General features: G+C 41.5%; 3 protein-coding genes across 3 annotated transcripts; 1 reads left to right on the top strand and 2 right to left on the bottom strand.

Annotated features, from left to right (window-relative positions):
* Nucleotides 1-5,165: 5,165 nt before the first annotated feature.
* K441DRAFT_150647 (kinase-like protein) lies at nucleotides 5,166-6,758 on the bottom strand. The gene is made up of 2 exons (XM_067640188.1): nucleotides 6,665-6,758; nucleotides 5,166-6,593 (listed from the first exon to the last, which is right to left on the bottom strand). Exon 2 carries the CDS (start codon nucleotides 6,447-6,449, stop codon nucleotides 5,262-5,264), a length of 1,188 nt encoding a protein of 395 aa, XP_067502766.1. The 5' UTR covers nucleotides 6,450-6,593; nucleotides 6,665-6,758; the 3' UTR covers nucleotides 5,166-5,261.
* Nucleotides 6,759-7,305: 547 nt separating this feature from the next.
* Nucleotides 7,306-8,653, top strand: K441DRAFT_687985 (porphobilinogen deaminase; the record flags this gene model as incomplete). Its single annotated transcript, XM_067652142.1, has 2 exons — nucleotides 7,306-7,639; nucleotides 7,797-8,653. The coding sequence occupies 2 exons, from the start codon at nucleotides 7,306-7,308 to the stop codon at nucleotides 8,651-8,653; spliced, it is 1,191 nt and encodes a 396-aa protein (XP_067502765.1).
* A 12,196-nt stretch (nucleotides 8,654-20,849) lies between these two features.
* On the bottom strand, nucleotides 20,850-21,125 carry K441DRAFT_434767 (uncharacterized protein; the record flags this gene model as incomplete). Its single annotated transcript, XM_067641653.1, has 1 exon — nucleotides 20,850-21,125. A coding segment is annotated over one exon (276 nt), but the record flags the coding sequence as incomplete, so codon positions are not given.
* Between the last annotated feature and the right edge of the window lie 2,184 nt (nucleotides 21,126-23,309).

Below are 23,309 nucleotides of genomic sequence, written 5' to 3'. Positions count from 1 at the left end.
TAAAGTAATTGCTAGAAGAAATGCTACGTTTATAAGAAGCTAAATTGCTAGTTAACTAGACACTCCCTTAATAAGCGAAAAGAGGTATATAATAAGTTCCGTTAGAGTATAAGAAACGTTAGAAATCGCGAGGTTACTATAGCCTACTTTTAAAGCTTTCTGGTTTAATATAAAGGCGTAGAAGACCTTAAGGGTAAGGTTAATAAGACCGAATAGCTTCTTATAGATATGGAAATTAAGGACTACTTACCTAACTAATACTTTACTAAGTATGGTGAGGTAAATGGCATATAAACCGTTGCTGTCCTTAATGACTAATTTACGCTCTATTCTGTTATAAAGTTAAATATCTTTAATAAACTAAAGGAAAGTTCCGCGTTCTCCTTTAATAATAGATACTTAGTAAACGTCTTCTATGGTATTATGCCAGATACTAGAGCCGCAGGAGTATCTACGGCAGGAGAACCTTAAGTTTAAGCTCTTTAGCAGCTTAATAGCTCTGTTTAGATTAACAAATTAACGGCAGGCCAATATACAATTTATTTTGGAAAGGGCACTATAATCTCCCTTAGCACAATTAGGGTCCAAACCCCCTTAGGGTATATTATATTCTACGTTGTTCCTATAAATACCCCATTTCTATTCTGCATCCAAGATATAGACAAATTAGGCGTTAAGCTTAATAACCTTAAGAATATACTTGTTTAGGGAGATAACCGGGTGCCCGTTGTACGCAAGTGGGGTTACCCTTAGTTGCTCCTTTAATAGCTAGAAAGGAGCGTTGCTTAAAGCCACTTAACTAAGTCGGAATTACGCTAACTACACCGTCGTTTTGGCCACCTATCCGTTTATTAATTGCTTAGGGTTCTTTAGCAAGCAGGCCATAAAGTCAAGGTTAAGGCAATTAAGCATCTTATAAAGTACTACTATTACTGCCAAATGAACCAGAAGTCCCCTAGCCGATTTAAGTTTACCCTTAAAAATAACTATAACTTTAACTTCTGTATTATCGTCAACGTTATATATCTTAGCAGTAAGCTAGTACTCTAAGTTATTAACTTCTTAACCTCCTTCCAAGCCGCACGATTCTTAAAGGATATATTAGCTAGAAACGTATAAAATACCCTTTAGTTATACTAGATTAATATCTACCTAGAACCCCCTAATTAAATTATCTATAATATAGAAAAGAACTTCTTATCTATAGAGTTTTAATAATAGATAAAGGCAATAGCAATTAAGGTTAAGGAAGTCCCTATTAAGGCATATAATAGTATTAGAAAAGTGGAACAATATTACGCGCCATTACGCCATATATATAAGATTATCTCTTCGGAACTAAAGGACGCTAGCGAAGAACTTACCTTATAAATAGCTATTAAAGCTGTTAACAATTCCGCTGGCCCGGATAGACTTATACCTATATTGCTAGTCTTTAGCGCCTACCCTTAAATAACTAATAATTCTCTACTATCTCCCTCCATTATATAATAAGCTAAGGCTATTTATAAGGCAATAAAGGAGGTATAATGTCTCTACGCTATACGCTAGGTTAATAACGCACTAGGAATAAGAAATGGCCTAAATACCTTAACTACGCTTAATCTGCNACTCTAGTCTAANGTANGNGTATAGCGTNANAAGGGAGNATAGTTAGGCCTATATTAACTTATTATAATTAATGGTTAAATTTATACTATTTAGATGCCTTACGGACCTACTTAATTCTATTTAACTGTTATCAAGCCTTACTATAAAGATAATAATTTTAAGCCTTTACAGGATGCCCTAGAAGATGCCCTAGAAGAGAATTATAATTAATATGCTCTAGAAGACGACTATAATCCCAATATAATTGTAGTAGATATACCATAACTATGACGCGGTAGAGGTCGCCTAAAGGGATCATGAAATCGCCAACATCTTATTAATTTTGAAGAACAATTTATTGCCGCCATTAAGAATAGAGTTAAGTTATTAATGGCCTTTATAATAGCTAAAGAGAAGGCTAACTTTAAGCTTATAAAATAGCTTTAAAAGGAAGGTCGTATTATAACCCTAGGAGCTCCTTTCTAAGCATCCGATAAGCAGGAGATCGACAGTCTTATCACAAGAGGAGTCTTTAAATTCGAGAAGTATGACCCTACTAAGTTTGATAAAGTTCGTGTTTTTAAGTTAAGAATAGTTAATAAGATTAAAGGCAAAGCTACTAACGCCCTATTTAAGAAATTAAGGCTTATTATCTAAGGTTACAATAATAATGGCAAGGAGGTAATTCTTATATAATCTCCTATAATTTAACGAGCTAGTTAGCGAGTTATTATGGCGCTAGCTCCCTCCTTGATAAAGAATAGAATAGCGGTTTATTTATAAGATATTACTTAAGCCTACACCTAATTAGAAACGCACCTTTAGCGCTTAATATTAGTATACCTTCCGGAGCAAATTCGCTACTAGTATCCTAAAGATACGATTATAGTTGTGCTTAAGCCATTATATAAAATTGCAGAGGTAGGAACTTACTAATAGGCTACCTACAGCAAGCACTATAAAGAGAAGCTTTTAATAACTACTTTTATATTTAATCCCTGCTTCCTTATTATAACTATGGGAACTCTATTTAGAATCGTTGGTATATAAACTAATAATATAATTATCTTAGAAGACGACTAATTCTTAGCTTTTAAAGAAGATAAGCTAGTAAAGGCAAATCTTATAATAAAGCTAAAGGAAAAGCTTAGTTTAATAATATTATTACTCTTTAATGGATATATCCTCTCCCTAAATAAGGATTCTATTACTCTGCGCTAGAAGGGCTAAGGTAAAAAGATTAACGTTATTAACGCTAATTCTTTAAAGTAAGGATACGTGGAGTAACGCGCTTGCGGAGCTTATATTACTTCTATCTATTAACCTAAGGCTTTATTTAATCTTTCTATTACCGCCTAATACTAAGAACTAACTAAGGATAATATCCTTGCCCTAAATAAGCGTCTTTTCTAGTAAATAAACTATCTTAATCGGGGACTACTCTATATGCCTATTAATCTTCCTACCGCTAAGCTCTTTATATTTATTAATAGATTATTTATAAATAACAAAGATTTTAGCTCCCAGTTAGGATATAAGATTATTATTACGAATAAATTTACTAGAGAGAATAACTTTATAATCTATAGCAATCTTATCTATTAAAGCTTAACTAAGAGTAAGCGCGTTACCTAAAGTGTTTTAGCGTTAGAGATATATAAAATAGTTAGCGGAGTTAATATAGTAATTGCAATTGGAACTACCCTAAAGATAATTATAGATCGACTTAAACTTCCTATTATCCCTATAATTATATACACTAACTTATATTCCCTCTATAAGTGTTTAGTTAAGCTTGGTACCATAAAAGAGAAGCGCCTTATAATCGATATTATAGCACTTTAGCAATCCTATAAGCGTTAAGAACTCTTTAAGATTTAATAGATTAATGGCCAAGATAACCCAGTAGATATAATAATAAAGGCGAACCTAAACAAGGCACTAGAGATGTTTGTTAATATAAATACTTTATATATACGAGTTAAAGGTTAGGTTAAAAGGGAGTCCCTAGAAATTTCTTAGTCACGTGAGGTCTTAAGATATCTAGGAACTTTAACCGGCGGTTAAAGTTGTCTAATTGGTTAGATTCTCTTGCCAAGACTTTTTTGGAGGGAGAGCCTAACTTAATCTAGCCAATCAGGATTTTCTATCCCCGGGATGGAAAATCGCTATTGGCTCGCTTACTACTAGCGCCTTGGCGGCCCTCCGAACATAATATCTACCTACGACTTTTAAGTAAGAAAGCACCACGTGCTAAGAGGCAAATTTTAGGATAGCGAGACTTATATTATAATGGCAATAGTAAGTAAGGAGGATTAATATTTGTTACGCTAGTCAAGCGGTATATATATATAGATAGCAACTATAAAAGAAGAGTTGCCAGTATTAGGAATAAAGGCAAGTGGTTACTATATAAGGCATATTACCACTACATGTAGCAAGTTACCGTTACGTGCGGCAAGTTGCCGTCACGTGCTGCCGCGGCACTAGCGTAGTAAGGAACCTTAAGTTCCTCACCCCTTTCTTCAAGAAGAAGAATAAGCATCAACAATCATCATACTATCTACGAACCGTAGCTACGTGATATCCCCTTGTGTAACCAACACCGTCCATTAAAACTGGCTCTAAGGAGCCTTATATATACATCATAAAGGTATAGAGAACAGGAGGGGGGTGGCATAGGCAACAGGGGGGAGGTGGTAGGCAACGGGAACGGGGTGGTATGAAACAGGGTGCAGTGATCTTGTTGGAGCGGGGTCTATTTGGAGCTCCAGGTGGATTGGGGCTTGATGTGGATTTGGAGCCGGGCTTCTGATTGGTGGATTGGAGTGGATCTGAGGTTGATTTGGCTCTTGGAGCTCCAGATCTATACCTAATTTGGAGTGAGGCTAAGGAGGAATAGAGCGCTAAGGAGTCAATGCACGATACAAAGCCAATCGGCAACTCTGACGGGTCTATGGTAAGTAGTATATTAGCCATAGAATTTAGGACGCCCGCTTACTCTCCTGCTGCTGCCGTCGCTTTTGTTGTTACTTATCCATATCTATACTTACCATTGTAGTGTTATATTTAGCTCCCTCTAAAATAGAATAATATCTATCGGTTTGGCCAGCTCTATACTCTAACAAAGTTATCCTTACCCCTAAATCGATTAATCCAAACACCAACGGTGCAAAGGAGGTGTCGCCTTAATAAAGAAACGTACGTCACCAATATAGCTTTAGGGTGAGGATCTACAGCGAAAGAAAAGCGACGGCTCAACGACATACTACTACTATTACCTTTATAAGAAATTAAAGAAGTCGCAGGAGCTTCCTATCGTGTTAACTGAAAGATCTACTGCGTTAGCTTACCACCATTAATATCACTAAAGGAGGCCTTAAAGGCACGAGTTGCTGTGTATAAGAAGGCTATAGAGGATGCTACAAAGGCAACGGCGGCAGCGGAGGACACTCCAGCGGAGCTAAGTGAGCTAATTAAGCTAAATTCGGATAATGGGAATGATAGCGACGACGACGCCCACGCTTCCTTTGAGGATATTAATAATATTAAGGCAATTGGGGTAAAAGGGAAGGGAGATTTTATATTAGACTAAGCAACTTAGGCTCTATTTAATAAGCTTAATCGAATCTTCCTTTCTTACCTAAACACCCACCTAATGCCAAGACTTACTATTTATAGTATATGTTTGCATTGGAGTCCTGGAGCTCCACCAGCTTTTTGGCGTATGGAGTGGATTTGACCCCCAAATCCACTCCACTCCAATCCAACAAGATCATTGACAGGGTGAAAAAAAACAGGGTGATAAGAGCCCCGATTTTGATCGACGCTACCAAATCATTGACTAATATTTTGTTTTTCGAGTGTGTGCCGGATCTTGCTTCAAGCCCTAAAAGACCTCGATCCTCTTTTGCTAGCTCTAAAGCTTGAGCCGTACGTGACGAGCATAGAAACTGGCAGTGACATGGAGAAGTAAACGGCCGCTTAGCCAGAAGGTCTAGCAAAAGTATCGCTTCTGGTCTGTCCTCCCGATCTAAACACAACATTGGTGCGATGCAATCGGTAAACATTCCGCGGATGTTTCTCTGGCCACTTGTACTGAACCACTGGGTAACTTTATCGACAGATCGCCCATACAGAAGGCCTCTTGCGGCTTCGGCACCTTGACCCCCCGTCAAGGCATGCGATTGAGAAAGAAATTCATGATATTTATTAACCGCCCGCCCATCAATAACGGATAGCATTTCTGAGAATACGGCACCCAGAGAGAAAATATCTGCTGCCCTGCCATGCTTTTTCAATTTGCCGTCGTCCTGGAGGACATCTATCGCCTCAGGCGCGCCGTACATGGCAGAAGTGCGAGCTGGGTTCTCTGTTGAGGTAGTCTGACCCACTTCAAAGCGAGATGATGAACTGAAATCTGTGAAAAAGATATGTGAATCGCGATGTATAATGTTTGAGGGCTTGATATCTTGATGCCGGACGCCTTCTCCATGTAAATAGGCTAGAGCAGCTGTGAGACACGAAAACCATTGACGAAGCCACGACTTCTCTTGAGGTGCGCGATCTTGATCACCAACGACATCTAGGAAGGTCTTAAGATCGTTATCTCCAACGGGAGACATTAAAAGTGAGTAGAAGAATTTCCCCGGCTGAGGCGTATCCTCATATGACGCTATCATCTGAATAATGTGCTGGTGCGCAAGGTCTTCTAAAATCTTTGCTTCCTCTTTTATGATCTGGAGCCGCTGGCGTCGACCATGATATGGGAGAAGAACTCTTTTCCGGGCCAGGGTCTGAGTGCCCTTTTCAGGTGAAGATCGTGAGGTTACTTCTTCCACCGCACCCAGGGATCCCATCCCGAGAAAGTTTAAGACAGCAAACGGCGCTTGCACGCCCTCGGCAAAAACATGATGACCAGTTTTCCAGCCACAGTCCGCTGCAAGCCCTTCACGAATGACTTCCAGCGACTGGGGTTCGGTGTTCGTAGATCTCACAGGAACCTTCCAAGTTTTGGTCAGAAATCAACTCAAAAAGGCGTCCCACCTTATCCGAAGTACACATTTGAACTTACAGTGGGTAGGGCAGTAGGAAGGTTCTGGATGGGGAGAAGGCATATCTGGTAACGTAGCTTTGCGCTCTTTTAGCCTACGGCTTTCTTCACTCTCTTCACCCGATCGATCGAAAAAAGCCTTCCGCGCAACGCGGAAAGATAGGGGGTTTACGTTACGCAACGGCTCGGGCTGATCAAGGATTAAATCATTGGACTTGGACCTGCGGTTGAGGATTCGACGCCAGGAAGAAACCTTTGACTTCTCAGCCTTGGGCTCTATACTGGGTATGCTGAGATTTGTAAGAGGTTTTCTGGGTCCACTAGCCGATCTAGAGCCGGCCATTGCTTAGACTTCACATCTGGCACATCTCTGCCAGAATACGCTTAAGTGAACTCTTTCTGGTTGAAGGGCTCTCAAGAAGTTTAAAGCAAACTGTGTCGGGATTTTTCAGCCTCGAGCCTCTATCGTGTTGGTGGACCCGGATGAGCTTGGCTCTCCAATCAGCGGTCGATAAATCTCGACGAGCATTAGCCCGTGCATGAATCTGACGTCTTAATTTTAGACCCCACCCCCGCAACATACTTCCTTTCAGAAAAGCTCACCACCTCCGGAATTTTCGCTCCTTACCTTTCCTCACCTCCCCTTCACGCACATCACAACAATGGCTTCGGCCACAGCTTCTACCTTAGAAACGCCTTCCGTCTCCGTCCCCCAAACTTCCGCTTCCGCGTCTACCAACTTCCCGCCAATAAAGATCGGCACGCGCCGTTCAACCCTCGCCCAAATTCAGGCGCGACTTGTCGAGAAAACTCTCAAAGATACCTACCCAGACCGGAAATATGCCATCCACGCAATTTTGGCACAGGGCGACAGGGACAAGGTGACACCGCTGCAACAGCTCTCGATGGGCGAGAATGCGAAGAGTCTGTGGACCGGGGAATTGGAGGAGATGCTACTCAAAGGGGAGCTGGATATGATTGTACATTGCTTGAAAGGCGAGTGATATCCCACCCTATCATAAATTATCGTCACTATAATTCTGATGTTACACTCAATTGAGTCCTCCGAGCCACTTATAGCCGGCCCTAGTTGCGCCACGAACAAGAGCTACCGTTAAAACTAAGCAAGTAAAGCTAATAGATGTATCCATAGACATGCCAACTCAGCTCCCTCCATCTCTATCCATCGGTTGCATCTGCCCTCGCGAAGACCCGCGCGACGTCCTGGTCGTCTCACCCAAGCTTTCCTCCATCTGTAAAAACCTCGCGTCTCTCCCAGAGGGCTCCACAATCGGCACATCCTCAGTCCGCCGCGCTGCCCAGCTGCGCCGTCTCCATCCAACCCTAAAATTTGCCGACGTGCGTGGCAATGTTGGAACCCGGTTAGCAAAACTTGATGCGGAAGACTCACTGTTCGCGGCAATCATATTAGCGGCAGCGGGGTTGAAGAGATTAGGGATGGAAGACAGAATAACGCAATATTTGAGCAAAGATAGCGGTGGTATGCTGTATGCGGTCGGCCAAGGTGCTCTTGCGATTGAAGTGCGAGAGAACGATACTGTGGTGAAAGAGATGCTGGCTAAAATAGGTTCTGAGCGGACTACAAGGGCATGTTCAGCCGAAAGAGCATTGCTCCGAAGTCTGGAGGGTGGCTGTAGCGTCCCGATTGGGGTTGAAACAGAGTGGAGGGGTGGGAAGAGAGGGGTGGCAGCTGGGGTGGAGCCTGCTAAGGAGTATGGAAAAGATGGGAAAGCCATTGAGGAGGAGCGAGATGACGAAATACTGGACAGTGAAGAGCTGGTACTCCGAACTATCGTCGTCAGTGTTGATGGAACAGAGTCCGTCGAGACAGAGATGATTAGAAAGGTCACCTCAGTTGCGGATGCAGAAGCTATGGGAAGAGATATTGCAAAAGTGCTAGTTGAGAAAGGTGCAGATAAGATCCTGGAAAAGATAAATAAGGAGAAGCAATGGGTAGCGAAGAAGGAACTGGGTGTGGCCTCTACCTGAAGGGGCCGGAATTTCTCAGGACATACTTCACAAACGCTAGACTAGAGGGGCGTTCTAGCCATCTGCTAGAAAACAAAAAGGATGCAGGGCGTCCATCAAGAGCTGCCAATTATGACGAGATGATTCGATCTTGCGGACTTCGGCCGGAATCATATAGTAGCCAACCTAGTTCCTTCAAGTGGCCAGAAAACCTATACCATCCCTCATTCTACATGACTCATCGTCTTCCCATCCCGTCTAGTATCTATCTTTCGCTGCTCTGATGAAGTAGGAGTGTGTCCTTTCTCTCAATCCACACATTTATCGATAAGCTGACCACAAAAAAGGCTTGCACTACCATTCTTGGTATGGAGGGCCTCGTAGTAGAGCTATGCAAAAGTTTTCTTGAGGTGAGTGTTAAGAAAGTCATAGCTTCAGTAGGCATCTAAAACTGACAGCACTATCATTCTTGTTCTGTCTAGAAAATTCATCTGCTGTATCTCTACTACTCCTATTACGGCTTAGATATCATGCGGCCTGCATGTTTTATGATAGAAGACGACCCTGTCGCTTTGACTCCCTCCACCCACGATGTGGCATCGCCTAGAAGAGGAAACCCTCCCCAAATGGCAAGATCTGGACCTTAGTGTTAACGATGCACATGTCAGGTACTCCGTACCCGAGAAAGAAATGCTGACACTCTCCTTGCTCGGGATGCGGTCAGCTCGTCGAGATGCCTGATAAATAATAACTGAATAGGAAACAATGGTTGGAAAATGAGGTGAGTGAATAACTCTGGATCACTCTCGTTACTTGCAAGGTCTTCCAATCTCCGGCATCTCGTCAGATGGAGGAATAATGTTATTTGTCAACACGTAATGTGCGTATACTGTGTTTCACCTCGAAAATTATTGTAATTCCCGAACCAATCAAAATGAGGATTGCTTAAATCAGGGCATACGTGTAAGTATAGGTCGCATACCGAAATATATCTTACACAATACACATAATGCTAGCAAGATGGAGTATATAAACGCCTTCCATCGTCTTAGCCAGCTAATCCGACCTAGGGATGAAAGGTACTTACATTCCTCGTATCCCTTAGCATCTTTAGGATTGTCGGCCAACAAATATTGACGTCGTGAATATGTCATATATCACAACGACATTTTGACAGCACACAGAGTAATAGCTGTTGACCGATGTGTCTATATAGTGATGGCGTTATTTTCACAAAACCCCAATACGAAGATATCCTGGTAATACAGCGCAGTCCGTCCTCTATCAATCCTCTCCACTACGTATATATATTTTTCGGATACATCATTCTATTACCGCTACTAGTAGATCCCAAGGTTATCCTGGTATTCATGAGGGATACTCTGTAGGTAGCAAGAAGCTTATGCATGGCCAATGGCGCGATGCGACGTATGCAGTCACCAGTGTGGCCAACAGGCAGCGTTCAGCGAGCGATGACGCCTTCCGCTGACTGACTGTGGCCAATTAAGTCGCTCGCTGGACGCTTGCTGGAAAGGTGTATACGCTAACTGCAGAGCTGACAGCGCGCTTATCCTAATTAGGTAATTTATATAGATCTAATAGAGTCATAGAGTCAAACTTTAGAATTTTGGCAGCACTTCTATATATACAAATATTGATATTATCCAATCTTAGATCTACCTAAATTGACCTTAAATAGTATCTAAATATCGTCGGATTCGATTAGTACGCCGCGTAGGCTTTAAAGTAGGTATTTGCATTGGTAGTGACGTTAAAGGTAAGGATTTAGGTTAGGTGGTTAAGCGGGCTCTATTTTAAAGTTAGGCTCTATTAAGAAACGGGCTTTAGTAAACCTACCTGTCTTAGCTGGTGTTTCTACTACTATATTTAACTTATAGCCAGTTAGGTTAGTATTTAAATTTATTAGCTAAGGTATAGCTAAAGCGCCGTTAGAGCTAACGCAGTTAATTAAGCTACTTAGTAGAAGGCCTTTAAGAAGCTACTACTTCTAATATTAATCTGCTTTAATTATATTAGCTATAAGCTTATTATATTTATTAGTAATAACCTTCTTAGCTTAACTAAAAGCTCGTTTATAAGTAGAGCTTATTACTAGTATAGAAAATAGATTTAGGGCGATCTTAGTAAGAATTAAATAGAGTACTTGACTAGTTATAAGCCACTAATTAAGAGGATCTAGAAGGACGTTGTTTACCTTACTACCGTTTTTATTACGGATCTTAATAAGTTTAAGGCCTGCGTTATAGTAGCGATTAAGCTTAGTAGTAAGCTTAATTTACTTTTATAAACATAAGGAAGTAAGGTCCTTATTAACTAGTAAAGACTATAAATATTTATTACCTAAATCGTCGCTAGGTATGCAAGGAACCTTCCTATATTATAACTTAACTATCTCCTTATCTTCCTTATTAACTTGCTTATTAATATAGTTATTAAATACTATTTCCATACACCGCTTAGCATACTTCTACTACTATAGCTATTGTTTCTATTTGTTATAAAAGTAGGCGCGTTTAAGAAAGGGATAGAGGATAACTATAATAAAGTAGTATAGGCTCTTAAGCTTTATCTTATTAAAATACTTATTAAGCTTCTATAGAGCTATATTAACGCCAGATTTAATAAAGGAATTGTTTTTATTCTTAAGGCTCTGCTAAGTTCATATAAGGACCTAGTAAAGAAGTTCTATATTTATAATTAACTCCTATAGAGCTCTATAGGAGCCCTTAAGCCTAGAGTTATTAGCGTTACCTTTTATACGTTTAGTAGCTAATATAAAGGGCTTTAAGATCTTAATAAGCTGCTTAACTTCCGCCTAATCCTCTATAGTAAGAAAGTCCTATATAAGGTTATAGCTATCGTTAGCGGGCTTCCTCTAAAAAAGTAAATATTTATTAATTCCTTTCTTAAGAAGTAGCGCCCGGTAAAGCATATAGTAGGTAAAGTTCCATTAAACGCCTCCGTCTTTAATAAGTATAAGTTTAGCTTAATTAAAGAGCTCGTCCTCTATATAGGCTTAGGTTTAATTCTTAGTAAAGTCCTTATAATAAGCTATAGATCGTATAATATATTTAACAATATTATAAACCTTACTAACGGCGCCTCTCTGCCGTATAAGGTTAAATTTGGCCTTATTACTTGCACTAATTAATAAGCGTTTAAGCTTACTAACGCCTTTGCTATATATTAGGGCCTTAATAGTAAGGTTTAGAATATGCCTAATGTTACAGCACTGGCAGAAAGCGGCAGCTATAGTAGACGTTATAGTAGACGTAGGGCTTACGTAACTCTCACGTAACTAGGGATCGTATATAACTCCTCACGTTGCTACTTATCCTTTCCTTCCCTTTTCTTTAGCTTTAGATTCTCGTTTATAGACAATCTAATCGTATAGGCTTACGCGACCCTTTTGCCGTGCTAATGTCTTAATTAACTAAGTCGCTAATATTATCTAAAGCTCATTCTACTCTCTCTTCCTAAGAAGGAACTTAAATATATCTATAAGACTATAAACAGGACAAGAACACAGAACAAGACCCTAAGGAAAAGAATAGAACCCTAAGGAAAGGACCTATAAGATACGCACAGACTAAAACCCCTAAAGAAATTACCCGGAATTACCTAACACCCCTACCACCATACCACGAAACACAGTAGTAGGTAAAGTAGCTGTAGGACCCTTAAACACCTTAGATAAAGAAACAATTAATGTTTTAACCCCCTAGGCGGAGCTTGCGGCAGCTAATACCGAAATTAAATAACTGCGAGAGCTGCTTAAAGCTAGAGATACCCCTATATCTAATAATAAGTCATTATTAGACAACTAAAGACTTGCTATAGTCCTTTAGGCCCTATTCTAGCGCCTTAGTAGATCTACCGCGACCTATATAGCACCAAAGCGGTTAGTAAAGGTTGTGGATCCCCTACTACTTACGGATAGAACAGACCTGATATTTAATAACTGGAAGCTTTAATTACGGGACAAGCTTAAAGTTAATGCTAACTACTTTCCTACCCCCCGAGCTAAGATGGCCTACGTCTTTAGCTGTACTGGCGGAGACGCCTAGACGTATTTACGCCCGCGATATACTGCAAACTTAGTAGACCCTTTCGTCTTAGAGGAAGAAATAATTAACTACCTATCTTCTATTTATAAGGACCCTTTTAGGGTATAGAACGCCTACCTTAGCTATAAAAGTCTAAATATAAAAACAGCGGAGACCTTTTTAGCCTTCTAGACCCGCTTTTTACACCTAGCCGGACAGGCCTAGATCCCCTAGGAAGACCTACTACTAGACCTCTTTAATAAGCTTACCCTAGACCTATAGCGGGCCGTATTACCAGCTTATACTATAGTATAGACGTTAAAAGAACTTACGGATTATTACCTAGCTATTAACCAAGGCCTCCGTTAAATTAAGGCACGCGCTAATTAGCTAAAAACTAGAAACCTCGCAAACCAGGCTATAAGTACTGCGAGAATGGCCTATAGTGCCCTAGCACAATCGGCAACCCCTATAGTACCGGCCGCTTAGCCTACAGTTAACCCAGCAGCTAGCCGCGTAGCTACCCCTGCTATAGGTCCAGTGTACACCCAGCCTATATATAGCGACCCCTATATATAGGCCCTTAGCGATTAAGGAGCTTGCTTCTTATGCGGTTAAAAGGGCTACCCTATAAGGAACTACCTAATAAAGGCAAAAGCGGACGAGGTTTTGTTAATCCAGGAGGATAGTACGGAGTCGGAAAAAGAGGAACCCTAGAGAAAGACTTCTCTCTAGGGTTAAAAGGGATTAATATATCACATGTTAATCTGGGTTGGCTTATTAGTAAAAAAAGCTACACTATCCCTTATACTTTATTCCGTAATAGATATTAAGTTTTAACCTCTGCCTTAGCTAACTCTAGAGTAAATACCTTTACCCTAATTAATACCTAGTGTGCCGTAAAGCTGGCTGACTTTCTTAATGCACCTATAGAAGACCTGCCTAAACTAATTCCCATTCGCGGGTATAATAGACGGGTAGGGCAACCTATTACGAGTATTTTGCGAATATACCTCCGCGTTAATGGGCGAAGGTAGTATAACGTCCCCTTCCTAATTACGGACCTTAGAAGCTATAATATAATCTTAGGAAGGAAATGGCTAGCCTATTTAGGCTTATAGCTTAACGTATAAAGTAGACGGCTTATCTGGCCTAAAACCCTACCCCTAACCCCTTCTTTTATAAAAGAAATCAGCATTATAATAGAAAACCTGGTACGACCCTAGATTAATACTATCCACCAGGCCAATGCTATACGTAGAGACCAGGCCTTTAAAAAGGATGTACAGCTTAACCCACAACGGATCCGTATACTACGCCGCCCCTAGGCTACCTATATCACGCCACCCGCACCACAGACTTAGGAAGTCAACAATAACCTACCTAAGTCCCCGGTAGAGAACCTAGGCCCTATATAGCCACAATAGAAGGCTAGGAATATTGGACGGTATACTAAACTAATAGACCAGAAGGATAATTTACGGAAAATAGAACGCGAGCTAAGGAAGACTATAAACCCTATACCGCAAAATACGGCCTAATAAATATTTATAAAGAAACCTACGGACCTCCCACCAGTTAATATCTGCTACATTAGCGCTGTAGGATTCTACTAAAACTTAGTTTAGCCAAATACCGTTACTTTTACAACTAGCTTATATAAAATCGATTAAATAATTAAAGAAAAAGAGACCCTGGCCTAAGAGGAGGATAAGCTTATAGATGAGGAGCTAGTAGAACGGAAACTACCCTATCAGTACTAAGAGTTTAAGGACGTATTCTCTAAGGCAGCATTCAATATGCTCCTACCCTACTAACCGTACAACTATAAGATCGAGATTAAACTAGATAAAGAAAACGTCCTTAGCTATACCCCCCTTTATAAACAATCTATTGCCGAATTATAGGCCACTAAGTAGTATATTGTGGGCAACCTAGTAAAGGGGTTTATTAAGCCTAGTTAGGCCCTATTTACCTCCCCTATTTTCTTTATAAAAAAGCTAAATAGAGGACTTCGTTTCTGTATTAACTACCATAAGCTTAACAATATAACCCGCAAAGACCGTTATCCGCTGCCCTTACTAGATAAGACGCTGGCCCGAATAAATAGAGCTAAGGTATTTATAAAGCTTAATATCCGCTAGGCCTTTTACCGAATTAGGATAGACCCCAGATCTGTAGACCTTACTATATTTTAGACTTAATACGGATTGTATAAATATAAAGTACTCCCCTTTAAACTGACTAACGGACCTACTACGTACTAACGATATATAAACGATATACTCTTTAACTACCTTAACGACTTCTATACAGCCTACCTAGATAATATTATAATTTACTCCAAAAACGAGTTAGAATATAAGGAGTACGTCTATAAGGTCCTATAACGGCTCTATAATGCTAGCCTCTAGGCTAATATTAAGAAGTTAAAGTTTAATATAAAGCGAATAAAGTACTTAGGGTTTATTATTAGTACGGACGGAATTAAGGCAGACCCGGAAAAAACGGCCGTAATTAATTAATGGGAACCACTATAGACCGTAAAAGGGATATAGTTATTCCTAGGCTTCTATAACTTCTACTAACGCTTTATTAAGAACTATAGCAGGATTACTTAGCCCCTTAACCGCCTTATAATAAAGGACTAGCCCTTTTACTTCGACACTGTATATAGGTAGGCTTTTAATAAACTAAAGAAACGGCTGGTCTCCGCTCCTTTACTCGCCCACTTTAACCTAGAATGGCCCTTAATGCTAGAAACGGATGCCTTAGATAGTGTTATTACTAGCGTTTATTCCCAGAAGCAGACGGACGGGGAATAGCACCCTATTACTTACTACTTAAAGACTATAGTAGATACTGAGCTAAACTACCCAATTTATAATAAAGAAATGTTGGCTATTATCTATAGCTTTTAGCACTGGCGAGTATAGCTAAAAGGGACCCCCGAACCTATCTAAGTAGTTTTAAATTATAAGGCCTTAGAATATTTTATAATAATAAAAGCCCTTACGGCCCAGTAGGCGCGCTAGGCGGATGTCCTATTTTAGTTTAACTTCCTAATTATATACAGGCCAGGCGCTACTAACCGTGCGGACGCTCTTATAAGGCGCGAATAGGACCTAGATAACTAGATAGCCGTAAAGGTCTTATTATAGACCTAGACGCTACTATAACTAGAGCACCTTAACCCTCGGATACGGGAAGAACTAAGTACTAAATCTTTAAGCGCCGAGATATATCCCATTAACCCTATGGAATTCGACCTTATTAATAAACTACTGTAAGTAAACCGTACGGACCCTTCTCTACAGGAGTACTGCAAAAAGGTAAAGGATATTACCAGCCCATAGTCCCTTAAAAATGGACTACTTAAGCACCGGGAACGGCTAGTAGTAGTAGAAGAAAAGAACTTATAAACCCGGCTTATTACCAAAGTATATACCTAGGTCTCTACGGCCTACCCTAGAAAAAATAAGACCTGCAAGATTATTGGTGACCGTTACTACTGGCCCGGAATGGTTACGGATATTAACCGTTATATAAGGAACTACAATGACTGCTATAGGTCTACAATTCTATAAGATAAGACCCTAGGACTATTAAAGCCACTCCTAATACTAGAGCGCCCCTAGCAGTATATCTCTATAGACTTTTACGAACTACTAGTAGACCGTAATAGGTACGATATGGTTATAATCTTGGTTAACCGTTTTGGCAAACGCCCTTTTTTAATCCCCTATTATAAGAATATCGATACTAAAGAGGCGGCCCAACTATATATCTATTATATCTACCGAATTTACGGACTACTAGACACTATTATATTAGACTATAGACCGCAGTTTATATCGGCTTTCTAAAACGAGTTTACCTAGATTCTAGGAATTAGGCTAAAGCTTTCTACAGTATACCACCCCTAGATAGATGGTTAAACGGAGATTATAAATTAATACTTAGACTAGAGACTCTGGCCCTTCGTTAACTACTTCTAAGATAATTAGGGCGAACTACTACCTCTAATAGACTACGCCCAGGCGACCCTACCCCACGACTTTACGGGATTTGCACCTATTTAACTAGAAATGGGGTATCTACCCTAAACAAGCTTTGACTGGGATAGGCTAGAAGAACTATAGACCGTACGCAAGAAACTATCTTATGAGGAAGCCTAGCAGTACGCTAAGCGCTTAGAGGAAGCCTGGACGGTAGCCCGTACGAACCTAGAAAAGGCCTAGAAATTAATAAAATAGTAGGCAAATAAGTATAGGCGCGAGCCCGACTTTACCGTAGGTAATATGGTTTGGGTTATAATAAAGAACTAGAAGATAGAATGGCCTAGCCGTAAGCTTGATTATTAGATGGCAGGACTATATAAGGTCCTTAAGAAAATAGGCAACTCGTATAAAGTAGAGCTCCTAGATTTAATTAAGGTTTACCCTATCTTCTTACCAGATAAGCTACGGAAGGCTATAAACAACCTATTACCTAAACAAAAGAACGAACCCCCTCTGCTAATTTAAGTCAGTGGCGATAATAAATAGGAAATTAAAGAGATACTAGCCTGTAAGCTAGTAAGGAAAACGCTAAAGTACTGCGTTAGTTAGAAAGGCTATAACCTAGATCTTACCTAGTACCCTATATAAAACTTTATTGGCAGTCCCTATAAGCTTTAAAAATTCTATAGCTGTTACCCTAATAAACTGGGACCGCTAAAGTACCTAGACAAATGGATGGAATACTAGTATAATAAAGATAATAAGCTACCGGAAGAGCATAAAGATAAGAACGCCCTACGGGCATAATACGGACATATAAAGCCTAAGGGCAGGCTTTTACGGAGGGGGGGGTAATGTTACGGCACTGGTAGAAAGCGGTAGCTATAGTAGACGTTATGGTAGACGCAGGGCTTACGTGACTCTTACGTGACTAGGGATCGTATATAACTCCTCACGTTGCTGCTTGTCCTTTTCTTCCCTTTTCTTTAGCTTTAGATTCTCGTTTATAGACAATCCAATCGTACAGGCTTGCGCGACCCTTTTGCTGTGCTAATGTCTCGATTAACTGAGTCGCTAACACCTAATATACTAGAGTCATTCCCTTTTTGGTATAAAAAGGCTTTTAAAAAGGTGCTTATAGAGTTTATTATTATTAGTGGCATTATTAGCTATTAAGCAGCCAAGCTTATATTTAAATTGGTACTTCTAAATAACTGCTACTAAAGCCGTTACTATATTCTTAGCGGTATGTAAGCCTTATATCCGCGGAAGTCCTATAAGGATTAATTAGAGCTTGCTACCTTTGTTAATTAAGTAAGTAACTACGCTAAGTAGCGATATACCATTCGTCGATGTCTAGATATTGTAGCTAAGGTAAATTTTGCTTTATAAGACAATAAGGAGGTTTTTAATATTAAGGCTTCGGCGTTTAAAGGCGGATTTTATCTAGCTGCTTAGTGACGTATATAAGCTTACTAGATATTCCTATATATAAGGGCGGTTAAATATTAGTAACGTATAAGTATAAGTGCTTATAGCCTGCCGAAATATAATATTCTATAGGATTATCTAATTAATATAGGCTTATATATAGCCAGCTGCCTAAAACGGCTACTATTCGCTACTGCTAAGTATAGAAGAGGATTAAGTAGCTAGATTAACTAGGCCTAGAGTAGCTAATTAACATAGAGTACTACTATAGCTTTTTGGGTTTAATATAATACTATACTTTAATTTTAAATAGCTAATAATATAATCCGTGCCGTTAATTATAAGTAATACAGCTAGTTTTTGAGCTAGATAGCAGGTCTTATATAGCCAGAGTCTCTTTTTTCCCTTTAGTCCGTCCTAAAATAGATCTGCTCTATACTTCTATATAGGTAATATAAAGGCTGTCTTTAAAAGCGACTGCTTATTAATAACTTAGTATCTATAGTAACCAGTAAGCTTACCGTACTTGCCTAAAAAAATGTTCTTTTAGTTAATTGGGAATATACAGCCGTAGTTCTGGCCAGCTGGTGGAGGTTCTTGCGATATAGAGTTATTCTGCTTATTTGGTTCAGACGTGTTTTTAATTACAAGGGGAGTAGAAGCAGTAGATCCACGAGGTCTATAAGCTACTAAAGAGCTTAATAGACGCGTAGATTAAGAATTAGATAAGGAGTAAAGGAAGAAGCTCTATTATATTGCTGGTAGGTAAAATGTAAAGTCCGTTATATTTTCCTGTCATAATAAAGGTTAATATTTGGTGGACAAAACGCGTGTATAGACGCGACGGGGAATTTAGAGAAAACCATACAATTTAGTATGAATATCCCAGGGTTTCCCACCCGAATTTTAACCGGAGATCCAAAGATCCTTAACTTCTACCAAAAGCTTCAAAATACTACCAAATTGGTCCTTCCTTACCACTTAAGCAGCGAGCTGTCAGCGCGCTACATAAAAGTACGCTGACTGACTGTTGTAACTATGTACGCTGACTGACTGCTTACATCAGCAGCGAGCTGCCAGCGACGCTGCCAACGACGCTGCCTGTTGGCCACACTGCAGTATGCAGAGTACGCGAAAATCCCGCCGGAAAACTGCATTCCACTCTCTCAGTCTCTCCTCGCAAAACCAGAAGATGGTGGACTAGGATAATTTTCACGAGTGAACCCAGATTAGGAGAAGCGTTGGTTTACTCTGTTAGTGGATTCCCCTTGGATGTTGTTGGAGAGAATTTTGAAGATGTCGAGGTCAAAGAAGGTAATTCTATTGTATTTCAGCGGGTCGAGTATCTCGACACAGACAAGGCAACTTTTGGCCATATAGTGTCAAACTGCTGAGCGACAGATTATTACTTTATCTGGGAATAGAGGGTAGTTGTTAATGGGCAATTCGCATGAGATCAAGCTCCGATGTATGATGGTTGACGGACATGTGGCGAAGCATACTTAATATTGGAAGATTGTAGTTCGTAACTTAGCGGGTAAAGTAGTCTTTCCTTGCAATAAATCCGGTATTTACTTCGATACTCGCAGTAGCAGCATTCTAGATAGGCTCTTTACTCATGAATTACTGGCTGTTGACCTCAACAGTTAAAGAAGACTAGATGAAGCGATGGAGAGTGATAATAGATGGATCTTTAACAGGAAGTGCACTATTCAGGCAATAACAGCTTCATCTAGCCCACTACCACCCTCCGCACTATAAGCATCAAGTTGTTTAACCTCGTCCACGTTCAGCCTCCACCCCAACGCCTCCACTGCATCCTCTGCCATCTTTGCGTTTCTGATCCCAACGAGCAGCAGCGCCCCCCTTACTGATATTATAATCCAGCGCCACGGCAGTGACGGGCTCGTCGCACGTCTGCATAAGCCCATGGATCTCGGGGTGCCGTCGTAGGATGCTGTATTCGCACTGGTTCGTCGCGAGCGGGATGCCGTGGTCTTTCAGCTCCGCCGCAAACCGCAGCATGTCGGCTGCGCTATAGTTAGAGACACTGACTGTAAGTGCCATACCTCTTTGACGCAATCTGCCATCCCTTTGGCCGCTTGCGCAATACCTCCTGGGTGGACAGGGCCATGCACGAGATTGACGTCGACATATTTCAACTTCATATGTTTGAGGCTTTGCCTGAGCTTCTTTACCGGTGCAATTGAAGGGTGTAGCAAGTTGTCCTTGTCTATAGGCATGGGGTAATACTTTGTTTGCACGACGACGGTGTCACGCGGCACGCTTGTAATTAGATCGCCGACGATTTCCTCGCTCTTGCCGTCCCCGTACGCTTGCGTGGTATTGATGAAGTTGATACCCGCACTATAAAGAACTCGCCAGGCTTCTCTCACAACGGGTAGCTCTGAGTCGTTCCAGTCGAATGTCGCCTTGTCGCCCCGGACCAGGCACCGATGCAGAGATACGGGGCGGCGACGAGTTGGACGCCTTGTGCGGACGGAAAATTGATCCGGGATTTAGGGCATGGGTTAAAGGACTGGGGCCGCAAGTGTTTACCGTCATAGGACGGATCCGGGTGGTTGGGCTTTTACCGGTCATTGATGCCAACTATGGCGGACATGCTGGTGCTGAGACTAGTCTAGAGTATTTTCTGGGGTCCTGGCATGTTGTAAGAGGGAAAACGGCACTAGGATCGTCGCGCCCGCGAATGGTAACATCGACCAGGACTAAATCTCCAGGAGAAGGAGCAGTGGCGTCAGGGCCAACGGCCGCAATTCGGGCTATAGCACTGGCCCCAGGAACGAGTGGAGTTGCGTAGTCGTACGCTCTTTTGCCATTGTAGATATCTCGTGCATATGAGAGGACGTTCGCTGTGAGAATGCGGACTACGGCACTGTCTGGGGTAGGTTGAGGGGTTGGAAGGGTTTCGACAGTTGGGGCTTCAGATTGGCTCTTTAAATACAGGCGACGGTGAGTTTTGGGAAGCTCAGAATAAGGTGGAGGGTCCGATGACATCATGTTGATTGATACGAGATGGGTTTCTAGCTAAAGAATTTAGGCTTTAAATGATATATGTGAAGCACATGGCCTGTAAATCATTGAAATGAGGAACTATTCCTAGACTTATATCCTAATCTACGTCTCAGATGCGTAGAAATTCGTTTAGAAAATGGATGGAGTTTGAGGTGAGATGACCGTTATGCCCGAAAATCACTTACACGGTTGTCGCATGAAGCCACATCCAATCCACCTTTTTTGGTTAGTCGAAGTGAGCTAGAGGATTTGCAGGGCTGGGTGCGGAGAGCCCTCTCAACTCCGCCCTGACTCAACCCATGACGCTTCCTTGAGGCCCTTCCTCAGAGCTCTCCGTTTAGCATTTAAACTGCCGGCATGCGTAGAATCAACTCTGTTCTCCATCAAGCCCAACTTCTTGTAATGGCCACTCAATCCAAGCTCTCCACTCTGGCTCCATTTGCGTGCAAATCGGCTCCGTCAGTCTCTTCGCCAGTCTGTCAGCTTGCTAGGGCATAAGGATGGGCCGTTAAACGGGCTGGCTTGTTGAGGGTTGTATTGAGGGATGCTCTATATAGATATTGAGTGGCGTGACAATTAGTGTCAGCCTCCTGAGGTTTGTAATTCTTAAGAAACGAATTAGCTAGAGAAGTTAAAAATTGACAAACCAGCGATTGAGATGCTAACACAAACGACTGGAAATTATCTCACTCGCTCCTATTCGTGAGATGATGAATCATGCTCCTATACGTTATACCGTGCCTTTCGGGGCTAGCATCGTGCAGCACATCGCTATGATACCAAACCTCGGAAATCTAGCAACTGTACCCGTCCGGCATTAGTAAAGTCTCATTCATATATCCGCCCAAATTCGCCACCAAATATATCATATCCAGAATTTTTTTTCTTCTCAAAATAGAGCTACTTTTAGCTTACAGCCACACAGCTGCCTCTAACTTCGTTTTGGATCCGCAAGCAACGCATGCTCACCACCCCAGCTCAAAGCTCATACCGCGAGGTACAGAACCCAGCGTATCCAAGTCAACGATCTAGAATAGCCACTCATAGCAATCAAATCATCTTATCTCTCAGCTTGACTACGTTTGCTTGGTGATTCACAACTCTCTCGCGCAGCCTCTCAAATCACATCCGCCTCCTACATTTCTTCATAGCATACCACAGGGATTCTCGGGTATTTGGAAAGGAAGACCGCTATTTTGATGTATAAATGATCGGGAATGTAGTTGGAGCTTCACCTATCTCCGATTCGACAGCCACTCATTGATCTCGTGCCAGGTCTGCTTATCTTTGATGAGATCGCCGGCCGATCTGATACCCGCGTAGACCTAGCAGTCCAGTTAGCGTCTACAAGTCCTCACGTTGGCCGCTGATTTGTGGCGATGGCCCTGTAACTTACCGCATCCCACAGCTTGAACGCTGTTTCCAAATCCTCCACAAGATCTTGGCATTGGGGGAAATAGCGCGTCGCTGCGGTTTCTTTGACTGCAGCCTTGGCCTCTGGGGAAGTTGGATCTGGTTGAACAAGCAATTCATCTAGGTATGACTTGACAGCAATCCCGAGCGCGCAGGTGTTGGGGAGAAGGAATGGAAGTCTGTTGCTTCCGTCAGTATTCGATAAAGGAAACGAGCCAAAAGAAAAGAATAGATTCTTACTCCATGCCCAATTCACTCAGATTTGGCAGATCGCGCGTCGCATCCCCATTTAGCAAGAGCGTTGTCAAGCTCACTTCCGCTAGGTCGCGAAGAGTACTGCGGACAGCCGAGACCATCGAATGATATGCGAGCAGGTGTCTACTGAGAGGACCAGTGAAGCCGATCGGTTTGTGACGGAGATTGCCAAGACAAGCAACACGTGAGACGAGTAAGTTGTTTCGGCGGTCGATATCTGCAAAATGTTAGTCCTCCTGGATTCGTCTTGCCATCGCGTTCTAGGAGTCTTTTACCCGTCCCGCGCATAGGAGCACCGCCATAGTTAAACATATTTCTTGCATTGAGAAGATCCAAGCGAGCGAGTTCAACAGCGATAATGGCGGCTTCTTCAAGCTCGGGCTTGCCATTGAGCGCAGCGATGGTAGTAGCCAGGACTTCACCCCAGGGGGTCAGCTTATGGTTTGAATCGACATATTCTTGTAGATGCAGGAA

Source organism: Cenococcum geophilum (assembly GCF_001692895.1).
Source record: "Cenococcum geophilum 1.58 unplaced genomic scaffold K441scaffold_28, whole genome shotgun sequence".
Taxonomy (NCBI): domain Eukaryota; kingdom Fungi; phylum Ascomycota; class Dothideomycetes; order Gloniales; family Gloniaceae; genus Cenococcum; species Cenococcum geophilum.
Note: the sequence above shows the minus strand (reverse complement) of the source record. Positions and strands in the feature narration are given on the sequence as shown.

Coding starts and splice junctions, on each gene's coding strand:
- K441DRAFT_150647 (XM_067640188.1), bottom strand. CDS start 6,449: ATGGGATCCCTGGGTGCGGTGGAAGAAGTAACCTCACGATCTTCACCT.